Consider the following 23,827-nt stretch of genomic DNA (forward strand, 5'->3'; position numbering starts at 1 on the left):
TCTCCTGCTCCTGTGTGTCGGAACCAGGGTGATTGCATCAATGCGATAAAGCGGGCCCCAGCGCACAGCAGCAGGAGAGTGACAGACTCAGGAGGGGGAACATTTGCAAGAAAGTAAGGGGGCGGGGGGCAGAGGCTGCAGCTGCGGCCTGAGTGAGGGGGGGCAATGGCTATAGCGGTCCTGTCCTGGGCCGAGCTCTGTCTCTCGGTGGCCCTGACAAACTGTATCCACATCGAAGGTGTGGACATTTACTCATGCTCCACTGCAGGCATAAATGTAAGCATGGAAAGTACCCTCAAATGCACTATTTTATACAACGCACATGCAAACTTTGACTCCACCTAAGCTCCGCCTAAACTCCTCCCCTGAGAACATCTACTCTATAAATATACGCTTGTGTTGTGCATACTTTTAGGCGTGTCCTAATGTTATAAGAGGATTTTATATCATTATCTGCATAATGACGTATGTACATACAGTGGTGGAAATAAGTATTTGATCCCTTGCTGATTTTGTAAGTTTGCCCACTGACAAAGACATGAGCAGCCCATAATTGAAGGGTAGGTTATTGGTAACAGTGAGAGATAGCACATCACAAATTAAATCCAGAAAATCACATTGTGGAAAGTATATGAATTTATTTGCATTCTGCAGAGGGAAATAAGTATTTGATCCCCCACCAACCAGTAAGAGATCTGGCCCCTACAGACCAGGTAGATGCTCCAAATCAACTCGTTACCTGCATGACAGACAGCTGTCGGCAATGGTCACCTGTATGAAAGACACCTGTCCACAGACTCAGTGAATCAGTCAGACTCTAACCTCTACAAAATGGCCAAGAGCAAGGAGCTGTCTAAGGATGTCAGGGACAAGATCATACACCTGCACAAGGCTGGAATGGGTTACAAAACCATCAGTAAGACGCTGGGCGAGAAGGAGACAACTGTTGGTGCCATAGTAAGAAAATGGAAGAAGTACAAAATGACTGTCAATCGACAAAGATCTGGGGCTCCACGCAAAATCTCACCTCGTGGGGTATCCTTGATCATGAGGAAGGTTAGAAATCAGCCTACAACTACAAGGGGGGAACTTGTCAATGATCTCAAGGCAGCTGGGACCACTGTCACCACGAAAACCATTGGTAACACATTATGACATAACGGATTGCAATCCTGCAGTGCCCGCAAGGTCCCCCTGCTCCGGAAGGCACATGTGACGGCCCGTCTGAAGTTTGCCAGTGAACACCTGGATGATGCCGAGAGTGATTGGGAGAAGGTGCTGTGGTCAGATGAGACAAAAATTGAGCTCTTTGGCATGAACTCAACTCGCCGTGTTTGGAGGAAGAGAAATGCTGCCTATGACCCAAAGAACACCGTCCCCACTGTCAAGCATGGAGGTGGAAATGTTATGTTTTGGGGGTGTTTCTCTGCTAAGGGCACAGGACTACTTCACCGCATCAATGGGAGAATGGATGGGGCCATGTACCGTACAATTCTGAGTGACAACCTCCTTCCCTCCGCCAGGGCCTTAAAAATGGGTCGTGGCTGGGTCTTCCAGCACGACAATGACCCAAAACATACAGCCAAGGCAACAAAGGAGTGGCTCAGGAAGAAGCACATTAGGGTCATGGAGTGGCCTAGCCAGTCACCAGACCTTAATCCCATTGAAAACTTATGGAGGGAGCTGAAGCTGCGAGTTGCCAAGCGACAGCCCAGAACTCTTAATGATTTAGAGATGATCTGCAAAGAGGAGTGGACCAAAATTCCTCCTGACATGTGTGCAAACCTCATCATCAACTACAGAAGACGTCTGACCGCTGTGCTTGCCAACAAGGGTTTTGCCACCAAGTATTAGGTCTTGTTTGCCAGAGGGATTAAATACTTATTTCCCTCTGCAGAATGCAAATAAATTCATATACTTTCCACAATGTGATTTTCCGGATTTAATTTGTGATGTGCTATCTCTCACTGTTACCAATAACCTACCCTTCAATTATGGGCTGCTCATGTCTTTGTCAGTGGGCAAACTTACAAAATCAGCAAGGGATCAAATACTTATTTCCACCACTGTAAGTACATAAGTAATGCCACACTGGGAAAAGACCAAGGGTCCATCGAGCCCAGCATCCTGTCCACGACAGCGGCCAATCCAGGCCAAGGGCACCTGGCAAGCTTCCTAAACGTACAAACATCCTATACATGTTATTCCTGGAATTGTGGATTTTTCCCAAGTCCATTTAGTAGCGGTTTATGGACTTGTCCTTTAGGAAACCGTCTAACCCCTTTTTAAACTCTGCCAAGCTAACCGCCTTGACCACGGTCTCCGGCAACGAATTCCAGAGTTTAATTACGCGTTGGGTGAAGAAAACATTTCTCCGATTTGTTTTAAATTTACTACACTGTAGTTTCATTGCATGCCCCCTAGTCCTAGTATTTTTGGAAAGCGTGAACAGACGCTTCACATCCACCTGTTCCACTCCACTCATTATTTTATATATCTCTATCATGTCTCCCCTCAGCCGTCTTTTCTCCAAGCTGAAAAGCCCTAGCCTCCTTAGTCTTTCTTCATAGGGAAGTCGTCCCATCCCCGCTATCATTTTAGTCGCCCTTCGCTGCACCTTTTCCAATTCTACTATATCTTTCTTGAGATGCGGTGACCAGAATTGAACACAATACTCAAGGTGCGGTCGCACCAAGGAGCGATACAATGGCATTATAACATGCATGCTAGTCTTGTGCTCCTGGGAGTTGTGCATCAGTTTTCCTATACAGGCATTTCTTGCTATGCAAATCTAGGTTACTGGAAGTAAAAAGGCTACTGCACATTTGGAATTGGCAACCGCTTGCCCCAAGCGGTAGAAATGTACCACTTTTCAATCAGTGTGACAGTGCAGGGTTATCTGAAGCACAGGGTCGGTCTTAGCAATTGCGGGGTCCTGTGCAAACCACTTCAGTGGGGCCCTCTTCCCCTGCCTGCCACCACCCTGCTCTGCCTCCCACATAACCCCTCCCTTACTTAGTCCCACTTCTGTTAACAAGGTTTTTAAAATTTATTTAAAAAATTAAAATCCACTCACTCCATACCTTAACATGCATCCACTACGTTTCAATACATAGCAGCAGGCAGCGATTTTCATATCCCATCGGCCGTTGAACCCAGAGCCTCCTTGCTGCTGCATCCTGCTGTTGCGGAAGCAGGAAGTGACATCAAAGGGGGCGGGACGCAGCAGTGAGGAAGCTCTGGTTTCAGCGGCCGATGGGAAATGAAAATTGCTGCCGCTCTCTACTGAAACGCAGATGCACATTAAGACATGGAGCAGGGAGGTGTTCCGAGACAAGGGGAAAGACGTGCCAGGGATGCGGGGACCCTAAGAGCGCGAGGCCCTGTGCGACCGCCCCTGTTGCCCCTGCCTAAGACCGGCCCCTGCTGAAGCATTTGCAAACTTTTTGTGTGACTTGGGTGACCCCGGCTGGATTTCAGTCACAAGGTTACTGTGAGAAAATGCTTTCTGGTTTTCCTGCTTCTGAATGGGGCTGGGTTTAATTCCAAGCTGTTCCAGTGATCACTGTGCACATTGCAACATACTCTCTGTCTGTGTGCCAAACACCAAGAAGACTTTAGACTCATTCTGGCTCCATCTGGTCGTTCGCCTTCTAACTCGCCTTCATCCAAGATGCCGATTGAATTTGCTCCTCTCTTCATTCCTCTGAAAAGGAGGCTTCAGACAGCTGCAGTGTTTCAATGGGTGTTCTCTTTTCTGGCACTTGGTAAGACCCTTTGCATTTTTATCAATTTTGCTTTAGCAACTTAAAGCTAAGTGGCACAGAGATTCTCCCTACTAGCCTGGGGTTTTCTGGTCTTTGCATGTTTTTCAGTCTTTTTCCTGTTGTATCAGTATTATGCAGTATTCAAGATTTAAAGGTACCTGTTTTGTGGACAATAATTATATTTTGAAATACAATCCAACATTGTCTGAAGTTCTTTCAGCTTAAACAGTTAAGGTTAGGTATAGGAACTCCAGTTGCAAAATCCAAAATAGGTCTGGTTTTCAGCATAATTAAAGGTACACTTATCCATGGCTCGTAGGTCAAATGCATCACAAATATTCACTGACGATATCCTGAAATCCGGATCCGATTATGACTCTGAAAGACAGGGTTGAACTTCTGCGGCCCACTCAGAGCACCTGAGATCTTTGGGCGAGGGGCATCCGATTGTTAAGGGTTCCCTCTACAGAAATGCCCTCCCATCAAACAGCTGCAGAAGTTGAGGAACACTGTTTAGGTCACAAAATTCAAGACATGTCCGACGGGAAAATGGATTTTATTTTCACAGCTGCTTCTCACTGTCCATTGTACTAGGATTGTTAGCGCTCATTCTGATATCCGTGCAAGACTGCCGCAAGAATGAAATAAACCCAAGCTATTTATTGGGCTTCGCCTCGTCTAGAAGACCTGTATAGAATCAGTCCTTCACAACAAAACTATTGCCTTACAAAATTATCCCCCAAATCTGAAAATCAGCAAGTCATCCTTATTAAGACTTGTTACTGAGATAAAAAGAAACAGCAGAGCTTCCATGGAAACACATCCCCTGTGCAAAGAATGGAACGGGCCTGCTTCGAAATCTCACAAATGCCTTAAACAGTGTAGCTTGACAGGTTATAAAGAGCTTTATTGGGCTGTATAATGAGCTCTGCTTATACTAATGAAAGAACATGTATTTATTTAAAAACTAGTAAAAAAAAGGCCCGTTTCTGACGCAATGAAACGGGCGCTAGCAAGGTTTTCGTCGGAGTGTGCATGTTTGAGAGAGTGTGTGTGTGAGAGAGAGTGAATGTGTGAGTGTGTGTGTGTGTGTGTGAGAGAGAGAGAGTGAGTGCGAGTGTGTGTGTGAGAATGAGAGTATGTGGAACGGTATTTCCCCCCCCTCCCAATACCAGGGTATTTCCCCCCCGCCCCCCCCCCCCCAGGTCTGGGTGACAGTTGCAGGTTCCCCCTTCCCCCCTGCCTCCCTTCCTGCCTTTTTCGCTCCCTTCCCATTCCAGTGAAGACATTTGTTGTGCGAGGTTTTTTTTTTTGTCTATTGGAGTCGGAGAGTGTGAATTTTGAACGTAGTGCACCCCCTGGTCCCGGCCATCGTTCGGTCACAGTCATACCTGAGCTGGGTGTGCAGCGAACCGTTCGCATGCGCGACCATTTGCGTGGTGTTTTGGACCGCCCCCGGCTTCTCAGAGGGAGTGGAACTCGGGAGGAGGATGAGGAGTGTGGGCGGAGCGCGAGCTCGGTGTGCAGGGAACGGGGCGCCACCGTTTGCGTGGTGTTTTGGGCTGCCCCCCCGGCTTCTCAGAGGGTGCGGAAATGAGGAGGAGGAGTGTGGGCGGAGCGCCTAAAGAGGGAAGCGTGACGGTGTTGAACGCGGTAAGAGGCCAGTGCTATTGTTCCACCTTCAACGTCATGACGTTGTGACGCAAGGGCGCAGCAGACACTGATGGCCAAAGCGGAACGTTGGAGGTGCCTTTTATATATATAGATATTTATAACGTACTAGTATGCGAAAAGACAACCAGCAGGTCACATAATATAAAACAGCAAAAAATACATCTGAGCAGATCTAGTAATGTACAGGGGGAAAAAAAGTGTTCAGTACAGAGGAAAAAACACACACGGAGCACATAAAGGTGAGCTGATAAGACCATGCAACAAGATATATCAGCACAAAAATAAGGAAGAAAAGGACCTTATTTAGTCCTCCAAGCCAGCAAGGGTTTCCTTGAAGAAGGCTGCCTTCAGTTTCTTTCATGAAGACAAACAGTTTGTGTCTGAATGAATGGCATCTGGAAGGAATTCCCAGAGAGACAGACCAGCAATGCAAAATACTCTGACCCTACTTTATGCCAGAAAACATCCTTTAATGGAGGGAACCTGAAATAACTGTTTCTCTGCTAAAGGATACCCTCATGCAGCAGGGCCAGTATGTGTATATTAGAGCCCTGGGCAAACCTTTAAGGCTCCCTCAGTTACGTTTTGGGCACTTAAAGTCATCTCCTCCATCTTAGATTATTTCAGTAGGGCTGATACAATAAAACTGTAACAGTACACAGTGTTGGCTCTTTGAATGTATCATGATCTATTATTTTGCTTAACTGCAGCTGCTGCCCTGTTGAGCTGTTTTGATTTATTGACTTGATATAATCACAAAAATGCATCAAAGCAGTTTACAGAATTAATAAAAAAATATGCAATCAATATACAAAATACATCAAAACAACAAAATTAATAAAATATCAAACAACATAAATCCATAAAGCATAATACATGCATAGTCAGGCCATGTTCCTGCAAAGCTCTGAAATCCAGAGACTATAGTGGCGAGCCTTCAGTGCTGGAGCTACACGCTCTCTGAATGTGTACTGATAACCATATACACAGCTGTGCTCACCAACAGTAAAATCCAGGTTGGTGTTGCCGGTAACTCTAGCAACACTGAATTGCAGTAGTTCAGACCGGTCAATATGAGGGCATGGACTACAGTCTGAACATTCCTGGGAGAAAGAAAACAGTTCAGATCTTGAAATAAGAAGAGTGGACTGCTTCCCAAGCCTGGATTTAAGATGTTGGCGCCCATAGGCAGGGCTAGAGAGCAGTGTGAAGGCGAGGTTTCTCCCCCAGAGGTGAGGGATCATGGCCCTACAGCAAGTGCAATCAAGCTCCATTTTAGACCAGGGTTTTGGTGCTTTCAAAATTTGGCACCCCAGGCAATTTCATAAGTTGCGTACTCCTAAAACCAGGAGTCAAAGCACAAACAGGGAAAACCTCTAGGCCAGAAAGACCAAACAGGAAAAAGCAGAGGCTGATCAAAGGACAAATCCAGCACTGGAGATGTAGTGGAGAATTACTTTATTGATGCAGATATTCAGCGACCCGATACGGTCCGTGTTTCAGCTTATTACACCGCCTACATCAGGAGTCAAATGAATAATTCTAAAGGAACAAAAAATTTAAATACAAATATATAAAAGCAAGTACTTTAACAGAGAAACAATACCCAATAGCCTTTTACATACACCTTAAATATATTTATTCTTTTTACCACTCACAATATCTGCATTAACCATATATTAATTCCTTTATGTTTCTATGTTAAAGCACTTAGTTATGAATAACATTGTTACATGTCTTCAGTTTAAGTTAGTTTTTATTCATTATTTATTCATTTTATATCGTTTAGTTTTACCATTGGTATCACACGTATTTTAGTTTAAAACAATTTTTTATTGAACATTCAATAAAATATTACAACCATAAGTTTGTGTGAATTATTCGTTTTTTCTCCCCTCTTCTCCGCCTTCCCCTCATTACATCTGTCTCATCCTTCCTTATATTAACAGCATCAATCCTTCTTGTATATTAACAGAGTCAAGATAACTCCCTAAGCCTGAATAGTTACATAGCAATCATATGAATGAAGGTGATCTTAGTCCCAGAACTAATCCCTCTTTATATTAAGTAGATACGTGTATGTCATTCTTTATTAACGATTTCTTCCTTCCCCCTTCCCTATTACCCTCCCTCACCTCTCTCCTATTCATTCTTCTTCTCCCTTCCCTCCCTATCCTCCAAAGGTCAAGGTTCCTATTTACTGAGATTGACTGTCACCAATTGGTATCACACGTATTTTATATATTTGTATTTTAATTTTTTGTTCCTTTAGAGTTATTCATTTGATCCCTGGTGTAGACGGTATGATACGCCGAACACAGACTGTGTCGGGTCCCTCAATATCTGCATCAATAAAGTAATTCTCCATAACATCTCCAGTGTTGGATTCGTCCTTTGATCAGCCTCTACTTTTTCCTGTTTGTTCTCCTAAAACCAGGCCCATTAATGCCTTTATAGGTAACAGCACTTACAGTTCAATGCTGTGAACTTCAGCACAATGGAGATCTCCATAGCTTGAAGAAGAGAGGGAGAACAGGGCCAACATAGCCATTAGGCAAACTAGGCATCCACCTAGGGTGACAGAATTTAGGGGGGCTGTGGCACAGACCTAACTCATGTGAGAGCCTTCCACTGCTTCTCTTCTTGCTGTAACTGTCAACCTCCAACCCCCATCCCCTCCCAGGCCAGCTAGAAGGTTACAGATGCATCAGCACTGCGCAGGCCCTCAAATCCATTCCTTAAAGTCCACAACTCAGCCTGGTTTTCAGGATTTCAATAATGAATATTATAAAATCTATTTGAATGTAACAGAAGCAGTGAATGCAAATAGATCTCATACATAGTCATTGTGGCAATCCTGAAAACCAGGCTGGGTTGTGGAACTCGAGGACTGGACAAAGCACCACTTTCTTCAGTCCCTTCTGGCTTTAGTATTGGTCTGTGCTTATTTTAATGTTCCAGCCGGCCTGGGACGAGGGGGGGGGGGGGTAGAGTGGCAGTGAAAAGGGAAGGGGAGATGAGAAGCTGGCCAATGGAGGCTAGAGGGGAAGGGAAAATGTTGGCCACTTGGTGGTGGTGGGACGGGAGATGTGGAGAGAGGAAAGGGAGATGATCAACTACAGGGGAGGAGTAGGAACATGGCTGAAATTTCACCTAGGGTGTCCGATGCACTTTGGCCTACCCTTGGGAAGAATAGGAAGTAAACTGCTAGTCTGCAATCACAAGATTGAAGACCAAACGTTCTCAGTCATCCACTTATGAATCAAGGACAGAAGATGAGGCAGAATAGCTCAAAGGAAGGTGGAGATTTTAAAGGGGAAAACAAAAGCTGAATATTGTCTGCGCAGATCCTTGTATCCAATCCCACAGAAGGATAACATTTTTGCTAATGGCTGCAAATAGATATTAAATGGCAGAGGGTGCAGTGAGGAACCCTGAGGTAACTCTCACCTCCACTGGCTTCCAAATACAGCGGGATCGCTCGGACAACTATAAATAGAATCACCTTATCAAAGAGTTTGCGCTTTAACAGGGTCAATTCTAGAACACGTCACCTATGCAGAAAGTCCAATCAGATGGCTATTCTGAGGCTATTTTACAAAGACACGATAGCTGCACAAGTCTGTAAAAAATGGCCTCAGAAAACAATGTGATCTGAATGCAAAATGATTGTCTAAATTGGTGATAACAACCAATGATTAGCGTTAACAATTGGTAGTCATTAGGAGTTACACATGGATCTGCCCTATGTCCTTTTCTATAACGCACACGCCTATTTTTCCATAGCACGCAACTCCAAAGAGGGTGTGGCCATGGAGGGGCATGGGTGTATCATGGCATTCTCAGAAATTACCGCAAGACAATCGATCTGCAAACTCCAATGTGGACAAACAAAACAGCACATCAAGATAAATGTGAAGATTTTATTGATTTCATATACCAGAATATTGCCCGACACAGGCCATGTTTCGCTCATATATATTATATGTTGTATATTTTTGCCATTCGAGATAGATGTTAAATATTTAAAATACTAGTAAAAAAGGCCCGTTTCTGACACAAATGAAACGGGCGCTAGAAAGGTTTTCCTTGGAGTGTGTATGTTTGAGAGAGTGTATCTGAGAGTGACTGTGTGTGAGAGAGAGAGTGAATGTGCGAGTGTGTGAGAGAGAGAGAGTGAGTCTGGGTGTGAGTGTGTCTGTGAGAGAGAGAGTGTGTGTGTGAGAATGAGAGTGTGTGCAAGTGCGTATGTGAGACAGTGTGAGAGACAGAGAGTGTGTTTCACACAGATACAGTGTGTGCAAGAGAGAGAGTGTGTGTGAGACACAGACTCTCTGTGAGACTGAGTGTATGAGACCAAGAGAGTGTGTGACTGTGTGACACATAGAGAGTGAATGTGATATAGTGTGAGACATAGAATGTGTGAGAGACAGTGTGTGTGAGAGAGAAAGAAAGGCATTGACTATGAGAGAGAGAGAGGGAGAGAGAGTGTGTGAGAGAGAGTGTGTGACAGAGATACCTCCCCCTCTGGTGTCAGGCCCCCCCCTATCTCTCTCTGGTGTCTGAGTGTTACTGTGCAGGACGCTGAGATCTGGCTGTGCTTCAAGGAACTGACGAATCCTATTTAATAGAATGCACCTCCAACATTCTGAAGCCGAGAAACCTCGTGTGGTTGGTCACTTCTGCTTGTGACGAACCCGGAAGTATGTGATGTCAATTCAGGAGATGGATACAGAGAGCAGGAATGCCTCAGCCATGCAGTCAGCTTCAGAATGTTGGAGGTGCGTTTTATTATATAGGATAATAAGGTATTTTTATTATATTTGTTTAGTGTGGGTACGATGTTTAGAATATATATATATATATATATATATATATATAAATGTATTCATTATTTGTTTAAACAAATACTCTTTTGGAACATTGTGATGGTTTTATATTCATGCTATAGTTAGGATTTTATCTCTATATATACAGTGGCTACATATGTCGATGTCCATGTTATATTGTTTTTAATATATATTTTTATGGTTATGTTTGTATTATTTTATACATATTTGTTTATTCATATGTTTGTTAATTTTAGCCCCTGACGCAGCCCTTTTGGGTGAAACACGGCCTGTGTCGGGCAATATTCTGGTATATGATATCAATAAAATCTTCACGTTTATCTTGATCTGCTGTTTTGTTTGTTCTCAGAAATTAGGCACGGTGTTATAGAATACCTACATTCCTATGCCAACATGCCAGCAGTTGACATGAGCATTTACACTAGCCTTGGCAGGCGTATATTCTCGCACGCAAAGTTAGGCGTGAAAAGCATGCTAAGCTATTATTCTAGAAAGGTCGCTCTCCCCCAGATTCTATATAGTGTGCCCAGCGTTCCACGCCATTCTGAAAGAATGTGCATAACTTAATTGGTTTAACAAGCCAATCAGCATTGATAACAGTGCTTAACAAGCAATTATGAGCACTAATTGGCAATAATTAGAATTTATGCACATAACTCAACACGTGTGTTCTGTAACTCACTGCGCCTAAATTCTAACGTGCACATCCAAAAAGGGGTGTGGCTATGGGCATGGAAATGGGCGTTCTGAAGAACTACGCACATGGTTATAGAATATACCTGCTCCGCGTGTAATTTAAGCACCGGCATTTACACCAGGATTTACTTGGCATAAATGGCCACGACTAATTTTGGTTACATGGACAGGTGCTTGGTGAATTCTATGTACCGCGTGGAAATTTAAGCTTATTCTATAAAATTTAGGCATAGTTTAGAGAATACATCTAGGTGTAATTTTATTCCACATTGATTTTTCAGGCACCATTTATCAGTGGCGTAGCCACAGGTGGGCCAGGGTGGGCCGGGGCCCACCCAACAGTAGCACATGTTTAGCAGTAGCTGATGGGGATTCCAAGCTCTACCAGCTGAAGACTTCCCCCTGATGGTAATGAAAATGGTGTGCTCCACGATACTGGCACCTGCGAATGCTCTGTTTTCAGCGCATGCCTGCTGCAGACTGCCAAGGTGGAGAGAAGCATTTTCCCACCAGCTTAGATATTTTTTTGGGGGGGAGGGGGCGAACACTTGGTGCCCACCCACTTCTTGCCTAGGCACACCCAAAATCTGCTGTCTGGCTACGCCCCTGCCGTTTATAGAAAACACCCTCTCTGCGCAAAACAGCTTTAGAGAATTGCGCTTCGCACAGATCATCCTGGCACTTAACTTTGGACGACCTATACAGAATTCCCTTGCATGTGTACTTTTATGTATGTAACCCATGGAGTATTTTTTATCAGAGGCCCTTTAGGCGCAAAAAATCAGGGCTTCGTAGGAACTGTACTGCAGGCAGGGGTGTAGCTACGTGGGGCCACGGGGGGCCTGGGCCCCTGTAGATTTCACCCTGGACCCCCCTGCTGACAACCCTCTCAACCCCGCTCCTGCTGCCAACCCGCTGTCGCTGTCTGCTACCTTTGCTGGCGGGTGACCCCAACCCACACCAGCCGAGGTCCTCTTCTTCCTTCGTTCTGTTTCTGTGAGTCTGATGTCCTGCACATACAACGTGCAGGACGTCAGACTCAGAAACGGAACGAAGGAAGAGAAGGACCTCAGCTGGCGGGGATTGGGGTCCTCCGCCAGCAAAGGTAGGCTACAATGGGGGAGGGTTGGCAGCGGGAGGGGGGGTGAGACAGTTGTCGGCAGGGGGGGGTCAAAGTTGGTGGTGGTGGTGGCAGCAGCGGCAGGGGGTGTCGACAATGGCCGGGGGGGGGGGGGTCGGCGGTGCCAGGGAGGTCTAAAATATGTCCCCTCACCTCGGGCTCTGGACCCCCCTCCTGCCAAAGTCTGGCTACGCCCCTGACTGCAGGTAGTTCGTCTCTTTGCTGGGGTTAAAGATACAGTGAGCAGGGGAGATATTTCACTGTGGCAGATCAGTTCCTATCTAGAAAAGTGTTTCAGTGGTGTTCCTAGGTCGGCTGCCACTTGCCACTGCGCCCCTCTCCCCCAGTCAATCACACACACCCTCCCTGCGAATCACCACACACCCCTGGAGCAGCACCTCCACCCCCCAAGTGCATCGTTCTTACCTCCTGTGGGTGCAGGGAGCAGGCAAGCGGCTATTGGCTCCGCCGGTTCCCTACCCAGGAACAGGAATTAACGTCAGAAGGAGCAGGGAACAGGCGGAGCCGACAGCCGCACGGCTGCTCCCTGCACCCCCTTGCAGCTTGCACCCAGGGTGGACCACCCCGCCCTTGGTACGCCACTGAAGTGTTGTAATGGGATGGTGTCCTAGAACAGTGTTTCCCAAGTTCAGTCTTGTAGTACTCCTTGCTAGTTATTTATTTATATATTTATTTATTTAATTTATTTCATTTATATCCCACATTTTCCCAATCAAATTGGGTTGAATGCAGGGGCGTAGGCAGACCTGTCATTTTGGGTGGGCCCAGAGTTAACCTGGGTGGGCCCTTCCAACCCCCATCCCTACCCCTGTACATACATACAATATAGTTTGGTTTTTTTAAATGACCCAGCGTCTGCTCATTTCTCTCGGAACCTCCTCCCCGGTTCTGCCTCAGAGCCGTTGGCCATTGCAATTTCTGCAGGCTTCTCTCTACCACATCCTCTCGCCAATGAAACAAGAATTGACATCATTGAGGGCAGGACATGATAGGGAGAAGCCTGCAGGGCTGGCATAGGATGCCTATAAGAATTGCTGCCGGCAGTAGATCTGAGGTAGACCAGGAGGGGGTGGTTCTAGAGCGAGATGGGCAGATGCTAGGCCACGAGTAGAGAAAGCGAATAGAATGTTGGGTATTATTAGGAAAGGTATGGAAAACAGGTGTGAGGATGTTATAATGCCGTTGTATCGCTCCATGGTGCGACCGCACCTTGAGTATTGTGTTCAATTCTGGTCGCCGCATCTCAAGAAAGATATAGTAGAATTGGAAAAGGTGCAGAGAAGGGCGACTAAAATGATAGCGGGGATGGGATGACTTCCCTATGAAGAAAGATTAAGGAGGCTAGGGCTATTCAGCTTGGAGAAGAGACGGCTGAGGGGAGACATGATAGAGGTATATAAAATAATGAGTGGAGTGGAACAGGTGGATGTGAAGCGTCTGTTCACGCGTTCCAAAAATACTAGGACTAGGGGGCATGCGATGAAACTACAGTGTAGTAAATTTAAAACAAATCGGAGAAAATGTTTCTTCACCCAATGTGTAATTAAACTCTGGAATTCATTGCCGGAAAATGTGGTGAAGGCGGTTAGCTTAGCAGAGTTTAAAAAGGGGTTGGACGGTTTCCTAAAGGACAAGTCCATAAACCGCTACTAAACGGACTTGGAAAAATCCAAAATTCCAGGAATAACATGTATAGAATGTTTGTACGTTTGGGAAACTTGCCAGGTGCCCTTGGCCTGGATTGGCCGCTGTCGTGGACAGGATGCTGGGCTCGATGGACCCTTGGTCTTTTCCCAGTGTGGCATTACTTATGTACTTAAGAGGGAGAGAGAGTAGTGAGGCGCTGCCACAGAAGAGTTTTGGGGGCCTCATGGGCTACTGACTGGGTGGGCCAGAGGCAAGAACGGGTGGGCCTGTGCCCACCCAAGCCCACCCTTGGCTACGCCACTGGTTGAATGTGTCTAACATTATTATATTAAGGGAGTTTAAGGGGGGTTTGGACAGATTCCTGAAGGAAAAGTCCATTGAACATTATTAAAAAATGATTATATATATATATATTTTTTGGGGGGGGGGGGGGTTGCCGGGTTCTTGAAGCCTGGATTGGCCGCTGTCGGAGACAGGATGCTGGGCTTGATGGACCCTTGGTGTTTTCCCAGTATGGCGGTGCTTATGTGCTTAACAGTACAAATTGGGTTCAATGTATCTAACAGATTAAACTAACAATACAAATTAGCCAGTGAATGCATCAGTATAAAAGACTTGTAGGATTGAATTAAACAATGTTTAATAGAATGTGGTAATTAATTTGAAAGCATAACATTATGAAGTGAAAAAGAAGGGAAATGGACACTTTTAGGATTCTTCCGTATTGTGGGACTGAATGAGTATTAAGTGTATATCCGCAATGAATATGCATGAACTTGATTTGCATATACCGCCTCCATTATATGCAAATCTCTTTCATGCATATTCATTGTGGATGTCCTGAAAACCTGACTGGCAAGGGCTACTACAGGACTGGACTTGGGAAACCCTGCATTATAGCGTTCGTTCAGATGTTCACCTTCTCTCTTCTGCTTGACGCCTGTTTCTATGCAGATGAGCCTAAATCAAGAGGAATAGGTCTGTTTATGTACAGGAAGTGAGTCTTTTTCAACTGAAGGAGAGCTCTGGAACGAGGGGGCATACGATCAAGTCAAGAGGGAATAGGCTCAGGAGCAGTGGCATTTCTAGGGGGGGCGGTGGGTGCGGTCCGCCCCGGTTGCACGCCGCTGGGGGAGGGGGTGCCGCGCGCGCGCGCGTGCCTGTCCTCCATTGTTCCATGCTTCTTCTCTGCCCTGGAAAAGGTTACATCCTGTTCCAGGGCAGAGAAGAAGCATGGAACAACAGAGGACAGGCGCACGCGGCACCCCCCACCCCCCAGTGGCGTGCACCCGGCGGGGGGGGGGGGTTCCTTCGTGGGGGTGTCCCTTCGCCGGGAGGGGGGTCCGCGCTGCATCAGAGCGGGGCGCTGGACTCGGGGGGCGAGGTGCACCGGCGATCCGCCCCGGGTGCCAGCCCCCCCAGGAATGCCACTGCTCAGGAGTAATCTAAGGAAGTATTATTTCATGGAAAGGGTGGTCGAGGCATGGAATGGCCTCCCGCTGGAGGTTGTGGAGTCGAGGATTGCGTCAGAATTTAAAAAGGCATGGGATAAGCACGTGGGATCGCTTAGGAAAAGGAAGAGTTAGGGGTTACAGAGGATGGGCAGACTGGATGGGCCATATGGCTTTTATCTGCTGTCATGTTTCTCTGTTTCTGTGTTTGGGAAATGCTGAAAAAAAAAACCCTAGTGTAATTGTGATTAGCTTATGACAGTGTATATATACAACACCTCTGTGATTCTTAACACTGATCCGTTGACTGTGCCCCCCTTCTTTAAGGGTACCATCAATTAAGGAAAGTCAGGAACAGGGCTGCCGAGAGGGGGGGACAGGGGGGACAAAAGTCCCCGGGCCCGGGCCTCCGGGGGGGGGTGGCCGGCGGCGCCGCTGCAGTGTGGCCCGCCCGCCTCGCTCCGGAACTAACCTTAACTCTCCTTCTTTCACTTCGTGCAAGCAGCAGCAGGGCATGCCACTCCTTCCTTCCGTGTCCCGCCCTCGCCTGACGTAACGTCCGCGAGGGCGGTGCACGGAAGGAAGGAGGAGAGGTCTGCCCTGCTGCTGCTTGCGCGAAGTGAAAGAAGGAGAGTTAAGGGTATTTCCGGGCCCGGTAGCAGGTGGAGGGGGGGCCAGGCGACTTCAGGTCGGCAGCGACCTCGGGTGGGGGGGGGCCCGGGGGTTGTCTTGTCCCAGGCCCGGCCCCGGCTCTCGGCGGCCCTGGTCAGGAACTTCCCTGTGAAGACCTTAGAGAAAAGAAAAGAAGCAGGATAAGGATGTTCAATTTACATATCCTTAAAACCCCATTACGCTATCCACCTTATAATTGAAAGAGAAAAACGCCTAGATTTCGACCCAAATCGGGAGATAGACGTTTATCTCACAAAAACGAATAAATCGGTATAATGGAAAGCCGATTTTGGACATTTTCAACTGCACTCCATCACGGAAGCGTACAAAGTTGACGGGGGCGTGTCGGAGGCGTGGCGAAGGTGGACCTGGGGCGAGGTTATCGGCCGAGGAGAGATGGGCGCCTTTCGCCGATAATGAAAAAAAAGTATGCGTTTGTAGCTAGAATTTAGGGCACTTTTCCTGGACCCTGTTTTTTCACGCATAAGGCCCCAAAAAGTGCCCTAAATGACCAGATTACCACCAGAGGGAATCGGGGATGACCTCCCCTGACTCCCCCAGTGGTCACTAACCCCCTCCCACCACAAAAAAATGATGTTTCACAACTTTTTATTTTCACCCTCAAATGTCATACCCACCTCCCTGGCAGCAGTATGCAGGTCCCTGGAGCAGTTGTTAGGGGGTGCAGTGGACTTCAGGCAGGTGGACCCAGGCCCATCCCCCCTACCTGTTACAATTGTGCTGCTTAATGCTTAGTCGTCCAACCCCCCCAAACCCACTGTACCCACATGTAGGTGCCCCCCTTCACCCCTTAGGGCTATAGTAATGGTGTAGACTTGTGGGCAGTTGGTTTTGAGGGGGATTTGGGGGGCTCAACACACAAGGGAAGGGTGCTATGCACCTGGGAGTTCTTTTACCTTTTTTTTTGTTTTTGTAAAAGTGCCCCCTAGGGTGCCCGGTTGGTGTCCTGGCATGTGAGGGGGACCAGTGCACTACGACTCCTGGCCCATCCCATGAACAAATGCCTTGGATTTATTCATTTTTGAGCTGGGCGCTTTCATTTTCCATTATCACTGAAAAACAAAAACGCCCAGCTCACAAATTGTCGAATAAAACATGGACGTCTATTTTTTTTCGAAAATACGGTTCGGTCCGCCCCTTCACGGACCCGTTCTTGGAGATAAGCGCCCATGGAGATAGACGTTTTCGTTTGATTATGCCCTTCCACGTTTACTAGAATTTGTAATATTCTCATTCAAAACTTGTAATTCTATTTACTATGTAAGCCGCATTGAACCTGCTACATGTGGGAAAGCGCGGGATACAAATGTAATAAATAAATAAAAATAAATAAATAAAATAAAAATGGGGTTCAAAGTTCCATTTCCTTACGCTGCAGATCCTGACACAGAAAGGGGATGGAATCAAAGCAAAACGTAACTGCTCTTAACTCTTAAATAGGGAATAGAGGAATGTGTCCTGCACAGAGCTGCAGGTACAACTCTGCCCGCCTTGTTGAGCCTACTCCATGGACCATAGAGATCTTTATCTGCTGTCATTTACCACATGACTATGTTAAAAGAAATGGAAATTCAGAACCTTTGAGCTGCTAGTTCGAACTCCACAGGAAAGAGCCTCCCTGTAGTAATCTCAACTGTTATCATTAAGGGAGGCAGTACAAGGTACACAGTTCTGGGTGAGCAAAACTGCCCTGTGCAGGCAGAAAAACGAAATTCAAGCAGTATGTCCTAGTCCCCTGATGGCGAACCTATGACACGCGTGTCAGCACTGACACGCGTAGCCATTTTTGATGACACGCGGCGCCGCCGCAGTGTGGTCCGCCCTCCCTCCTCGCTCCCGGAAACTAACCTTAAAGCCTCCTTTCACATCGCAGCAAGCAGCAGCAGGGCTGGCCACTCCTTCCTTCCGTGTCCCGCCCTCGCCTGACGTAACGTCCGCGAGGGCAGAGCACAAAAGGAAGGAGGAGAGGTCTGCCCTGCTGCTGCTTGCTGCGACGTGAAAGGAGGCTTTAAGGTTAGTTCTGGGCCCGGTAGCAGGTGGAGGGGGGGCCCAGCGACCTCGGGTGGGCAGCGATCTCGGGTAGGGGGGGCCCGGGGGCGGTCCTAGTAGATTTTTCTCGAAGTGACACACCACCCGAGTTATGCTCGGTTTTTTCGCGAATTTTGACACACCAAGCTCAAAAGGTTGCCCATCACTGTCCTAGTCTCATAACTGATCTCTGTATTACCTGGACAACAGATTCAAGCCACAGAGTTAGAAAAAGCACAGACACGTAGACAGTAAGGGGAAGACTTCCTGGGTCATGTCGTCTGCCCATTATCAGCAATCCCATGTTTTCTTTGGTGTGCTTTTGGAGAAGGTTATGGCTTGGTAGTTTCATCCTGTCCTGTTGGGCTTCTAATTTAATAAAAAAACCAGCCTTTGCAGGCAGGGCTGCCTCAAGGGCAGTGGTGGTGCCCTAAGCCAACTTGTTTTGGTGGAACCCCCTCCCCCCCATTGCACCGCTTCCGGCACCCCCTCCCTCACTCCCATCTAAGTACATAAGTAATGCCACACTGGGAAAAGACCAAAGGTCCATCGAGCCCAGCATCCTGTCCACGACAGCGGCCAATCCAGGCCAAGGGCACCTGGCAAGTTTCCCAAACGTACAAACATTCTATACATGTTATTCCTGGAATTGTAGATTTTTCCCAAGTCCATTTAGTAGCGGTTTATGGACTTGTCCTTTAGGAAACCGTCTAACCCCTTTTTAAACTCTGCCAAGCAAACCGCCTTTACCACATTCTCCGGCAACGAATTCCAGAGTTTAATTATGCATTGGGTGAAGAAAACTTTTCTCCGATTTCTTTTAAATTTACTACACTGTAGTTTCATCGCATGCCCCCTAGTCCTAGTATTTCTGGAAAGCGTGAACAGACGCTTCACATCCACCTGTTCCACTCCACTCAATATGTTATATACCTCTATCATGCCTCCCCTCAGCCGTCTCTTCTCCAAGCTGAAAAGCCCTAGCCTCCTTAGTCTTTCTTCATAGGGAAGTCGTCCCATCCCCGCTATCATTTTAGTCGCCCTTCGCTGCACCATCTGCAGGTTCGGTATCTCTCTCTCCCTTGAGCTGGCATTTCCTCCCCAACCCCACCATCCAGTCTCTCTTTCTGTACCCCCTCTTCCCATGTCCCACTCAAAGGAAATTGCATCAGAGGAGGCAGCACATGACAGAGGGAAGACCCAAGAGCTGGCCAAAGGCAGCCTGTCATGCTGCTGCTGCTACCGCTCATCACCAATGCAAACTTTACAGGACTGTGGGGGAGTGAGAGAGGTGAGGGAGCAGTGCTGGACCCGGGGGTGGGGGAGGGACCAGACTGAGTGGGGAAAGAAAAGGCTTAACCTGTAGACCAGGTGAGGTCAGAGGCTGAGTATTTTGGCACTCTTAATTTCTGGTGCCATGGGCCAGAGCCTCGCCTGGCCTGCAGAGGACATGGCACCCTGCACCTTCAGCTGCAGATACTCAGGGTTACCCCACCTTCTTTAGGCCAGTGCTTGGATTGACAGTCCTTGCACAGAGTGCTTGCAGACCTTCAGCTACAAAGTACAGTACCTGCGGGCCTATAAACCCTGTGGGGAGACTGGAATTTGCAGAATAACTTAACATTTACACTGACATTTCAGTCTTAGAAACCTTGGCAGATTTCAAAGACCTTTAATTGGTTTAGCACGAGAGTTATCCAAGACTATGTGGGCAATATTCAACCAACTGGCTAATGCATGACTTATGTAGTGCCTGTCTAGTAGTACCTGCGTCTTTGCATCTGCCTATAAATAACAGGCACTGGCAAAAAATCAGACGTTGACGTTCTACAGGAAACAAAATGTAATGTGGTATTTTTATGGAAAAGTCCATGAATATTGGGAGAAAAAGCTAGTTGATGTCCATCTGAGGGAAGGGGAAGAAGGTTCGCGCCCCCCAGTTCACTACTAATCTGAGCTTCCTACCCCTTGTACCCCCCCAAACAAAGCAGGCAAACAATGCTTTTGGCTTTTGAGCATCACCAGTGTCTATCAAATAAAAATAAAAAAATATAAGCTGATACACTCCACCACCTTCTCTTACATGAGCACGCAGCTGTGGAATGCATTACCAACTGCCTTGAAAACTACTGCCGAAATAACGAACTTTCGCAAACCTCTGAAGACACATCTCTTCAACAAGGCCTACAAAGAGAACCCATAACCCACAAAATACCTACGAATCCACCAGCTTTGACAGTCCACCTTCTATACTATCCTTCCTAAAACCTTCCTTATCTTTTCCCTTACTTAACCCTGACTTAACCTTTGTATACTACCAATTATATCTGACATCTTGTAATGACTATGACATAACAAAACTCTGTAAGCCACATTGAGCCTGCAAATAGGTGGGAAAATGTGGGATACAAATGCAATAAATAAATCAAGCCAAAATGGACTGTAATTGTTGAAGTAACAGGAGGAATTAAGGGGGATTTATTCTTTAGGAAAGGCCTAAGCAGGCCAGGACCTACAAATATATATGCACACCCACTAAGCATTTGCATTCTCTGATGCATCTCTAACATCTTTTCCTGACAGCTTCGAGAGATTTCAGGCTGGTCTGCAAATATTCTAATAGGCTGACAAAAAAAAAAAAAACCCTTCATATTTTTCTTGAAAAGGGTACAAAGAACATAAGATAGAAAGTACATAAGTAGTGCCATACTGGGAAAGACCAAAGGTCCATCTAGCCCAGCATCCTGTCACCGACAGTGGCCAATCCAGGTCAAGGGCACCTGGCACGCTCCCCAAACGTAAAAACATTCCAGACAAGTTATACCTAAAAATGCGGAATTTTTCCAAGTCCATTTAATAGCGGTCTATGGACTTGTCCTTTAGGAATCTATCTAACCCCTTTTTAAACTCCGTCAAGCTAACCGCCCGTACCACGTTCTCCGGCAACGAATTCCAGAGTCTAATTACACGTTGTGTGAAGAAAAATTTTCTCCGATTCGTTTTAAATTTACCACACTGTAGCTTCAACTCATGCCCTCTAGTCCTAGTATTTTTGGATAGCGTGAACAGTCGCTTCACATCCACCCGATCCATTCCACTCATTATTTTATACACTTCTATCATATCTCCCCTCAGCCGTCTCTTCTCCAAGCTGAAAAGCCCTAGCCTTCTCAGCCTCTCTTCATAGGAAAGTCGTCCCATCCCCACTATCATTTTCGTTGCCCTTCTCTGTACCTTTTCCAATTCTACTATATCTTTTTTGAGATACGGAGACCAGTACTGAACACAATACTCCAGGTGCGGTCGCACCATGGAGCGATACAACGGCATTATAACATCCGCACACCTGGACTCCATACCCTTCCTAATAACACCCAACATTCTATTCGCTTTCCTAGCCGCAGCAGCACACTGAGCAGAAGGTTTCAGCGTATCATCGACGACGACACCCAGATCCCTTTCTTGATAGATTGCCTTCCTGTGAGGTTTTTTTTTTTTTTTTTTGCAACTACATTCAAAGCACTTTACATAGTATATACAGGTACTTATTTGTACCTGGGGTAATGGAGGGTTAAGTGACTTGCCCATAGTCACAAGGAACTGCAGTGGGAATTAAACCCAGTTCCCCAGGATCAAAGTCCACTGCACTAACCACTAGGCTACTCCTCCACTAGCAACATTCCATGTAGAAGTCTGCCCTTGCAGATCAGCAATGCGGCCGTGTAGGCTTCTGTTTCTGTGAGTCTGACGTCCTGCACATATGTGCAGGACGTCAGACTCACAGAAACAGAAGCCTGCGCAGCCGGGTTGCTGATCTGCAAGGGCAGACTTCTACATGGAATGTTGCTAGTGGAATAGCAACTTTCCATGAAGAATCTCCAATAGTAGCAACAGAATCTCAATAGTAGCAACATTCCATCTAGAATCTCCAATAGTAGCAACAGAATCTCAATAGTAGCAACATTCCATCTAGAATCTCCAATAGTAGCAACATTCCATCTAGAATCTCAAATAGTAGCAACATTCCATGTAGAATCTCAAATAGGGAAAGGGAAATGGGACTTGATATACCGCCTTTCTGAGGTTTTTGCAACTACATTCAAAGCGGTTTACATATATTCAGGTACTTATTTTGTACCAGGGGCAATGGAGGGTTAAGTGACTTGCCCATGGTCACAAGGAACTGCAGTGGGAATTGAACCCAGTTCCCCAGGATCAAAGACCACTGCACTAACCACTAGGCTACTCCTCCACTAACAACATTCCATGTAGAAGTTGGCCCTTGCAGATCACCAATGTGGCCGCGCAGGCTTCTGCCTCTGTGAGTCTGACGTCCTGCACGCAGACTCACAGAAACAGAAGCCTGCGCGTCCACGTTGCTGATCTGCAAGGGCAGACTTCTACATGGAATGTTGCTAGTGGAATAGCAACTTTCCATGTAGAATCTCAAATAGTAGCAACAGAATCTCAATAGTAGCAACATTCCATCTAGAATCTCCAATAGTAGCAACAGAATCTCAATAGTAGCAACATTCCATCTAGAATCTCCAATAGTAGCAACATTCCATCTAGAATCTCAAATAGTAACAACATTCCATGTAGAATCTCAAATAGGGAAAGGGAAATGGGACTTGATACACCGCCTTTCTGAGGTTTTTGCAACTACATTCAAAGCGGTTTACATATATTCAGGTACTTATTTTGTACCAGGGGCAATGGAGGGTTAAGTGACTTGCCCATGGTCACAAGGAACTGCAGTGGGAATTGAACCCAGTTCCCCAGGATCAAAGTCCACTGCACTAACCACTAAATCATGCTCTGTGGCCCAGCTGCAGATATTCATTGACATTTAACTAAGTAGTTCAGCTCAATGTCAGCACAAAAACGGTCATTTTTGAGCCAGGCCGCACAGGAGCATTATGGGTCAAAGTGGGGGAGGAGCCAACAGTTAAAGGGGTACCAGCAATACAGTGCTGACTTTTAAGAGTCCTACATTTCCCCACTTAGTTGTGTAGGTGCCAGCATTAAACATTGGCCGGCACCTGCATAACTTCCAGGTCCCAGCATAAGTGTGCCATTACCCCTTCTGGGGTGGCCTGCCTCTTTAAAATGGCTGCTGCGACCTCTAGCAGCAGTCTAGCTGTACTTTGAAGTACCATGAGGCTGCAGCTAGAGGCTGTAACAGCCATTTTAAGAAGGCAGTGTCATTGGGCCAGGGGAGTAGCCAGACCTCGGCGGGAGGGAGGTCCAGAGCCCAAGATGGGGGGGGCACATTTTAGCCCGCCGACCCCAGCCACTGACCCTCCCTTGCCACTTTCAAACCCCCCCCCCCCCACCACCGACCCTCCCCCGCCACTTTTGAACCCTCCGCTGCCGTGGGGCTTCTATTGGCCGCGGGAAAACCAGCCAACCCGCGGCCATGCGAAAAAACCGCGGACGGTGAAAAAAATCATGGCTGGCCAAAAAAAAGCCGCCCAAAATCCCGTAACCCGCACACGGGTCAATCATATGCAAATGACTTTGTGCAGTTTTTGGGCTGGTTTGGGGCTGGTTTTGGGCGTGGAAAATTTTTTCCATCTGTCAACACTGCCGTGGGAGATTGTGTGCTCAGCTATCCTTGTGTCTGCTGGTGTTTAACCATCATAACACTGGGATTTATTGTACTATCATAATTGTGAACACCAGTGCAACATGTGATGTGACCCAGGGACTGTCTGTATCAACAGCGTAAAACATTCTAATCTGAAGTTTAATTAGAATCTGTGGAGAAGCCTCCAGCAGTTTTAATCAATAGTCAACAGAAGCAGCAGGTTGTTCCTATGAGATGTAACATCTTTTATTACATACTACAATGTCAATCAGAAATCGGAGTAGTAACCC

At 46.7% G+C, this 23,827-nt stretch overlaps 1 protein-coding gene across 1 annotated transcript in view; it reads left to right on the forward strand.

The window, feature by feature from the left end:
- Positions 1 to 3,638: 3,638 nt before the first annotated feature.
- Positions 3,639 to 23,827, forward strand: part of MOGAT2 (monoacylglycerol O-acyltransferase 2) — a 137,188-nt gene continuing 116,999 nt past the window's right edge. The window contains exon 1 of the mRNA XM_030200044.1: positions 3,639 to 3,767. Coding sequence (XP_030055904.1) covers positions 3,674 to 3,767 — 94 coding nt within the window. The 5' untranslated portion in view covers positions 3,639 to 3,673. The remainder of the gene's footprint in view (positions 3,768 to 23,827) is intronic.

Source organism: Microcaecilia unicolor, chromosome 4 (genome assembly GCF_901765095.1).
Source record: "Microcaecilia unicolor chromosome 4, aMicUni1.1, whole genome shotgun sequence".
NCBI classification, from domain to species: domain Eukaryota; kingdom Metazoa; phylum Chordata; class Amphibia; order Gymnophiona; family Siphonopidae; genus Microcaecilia; species Microcaecilia unicolor.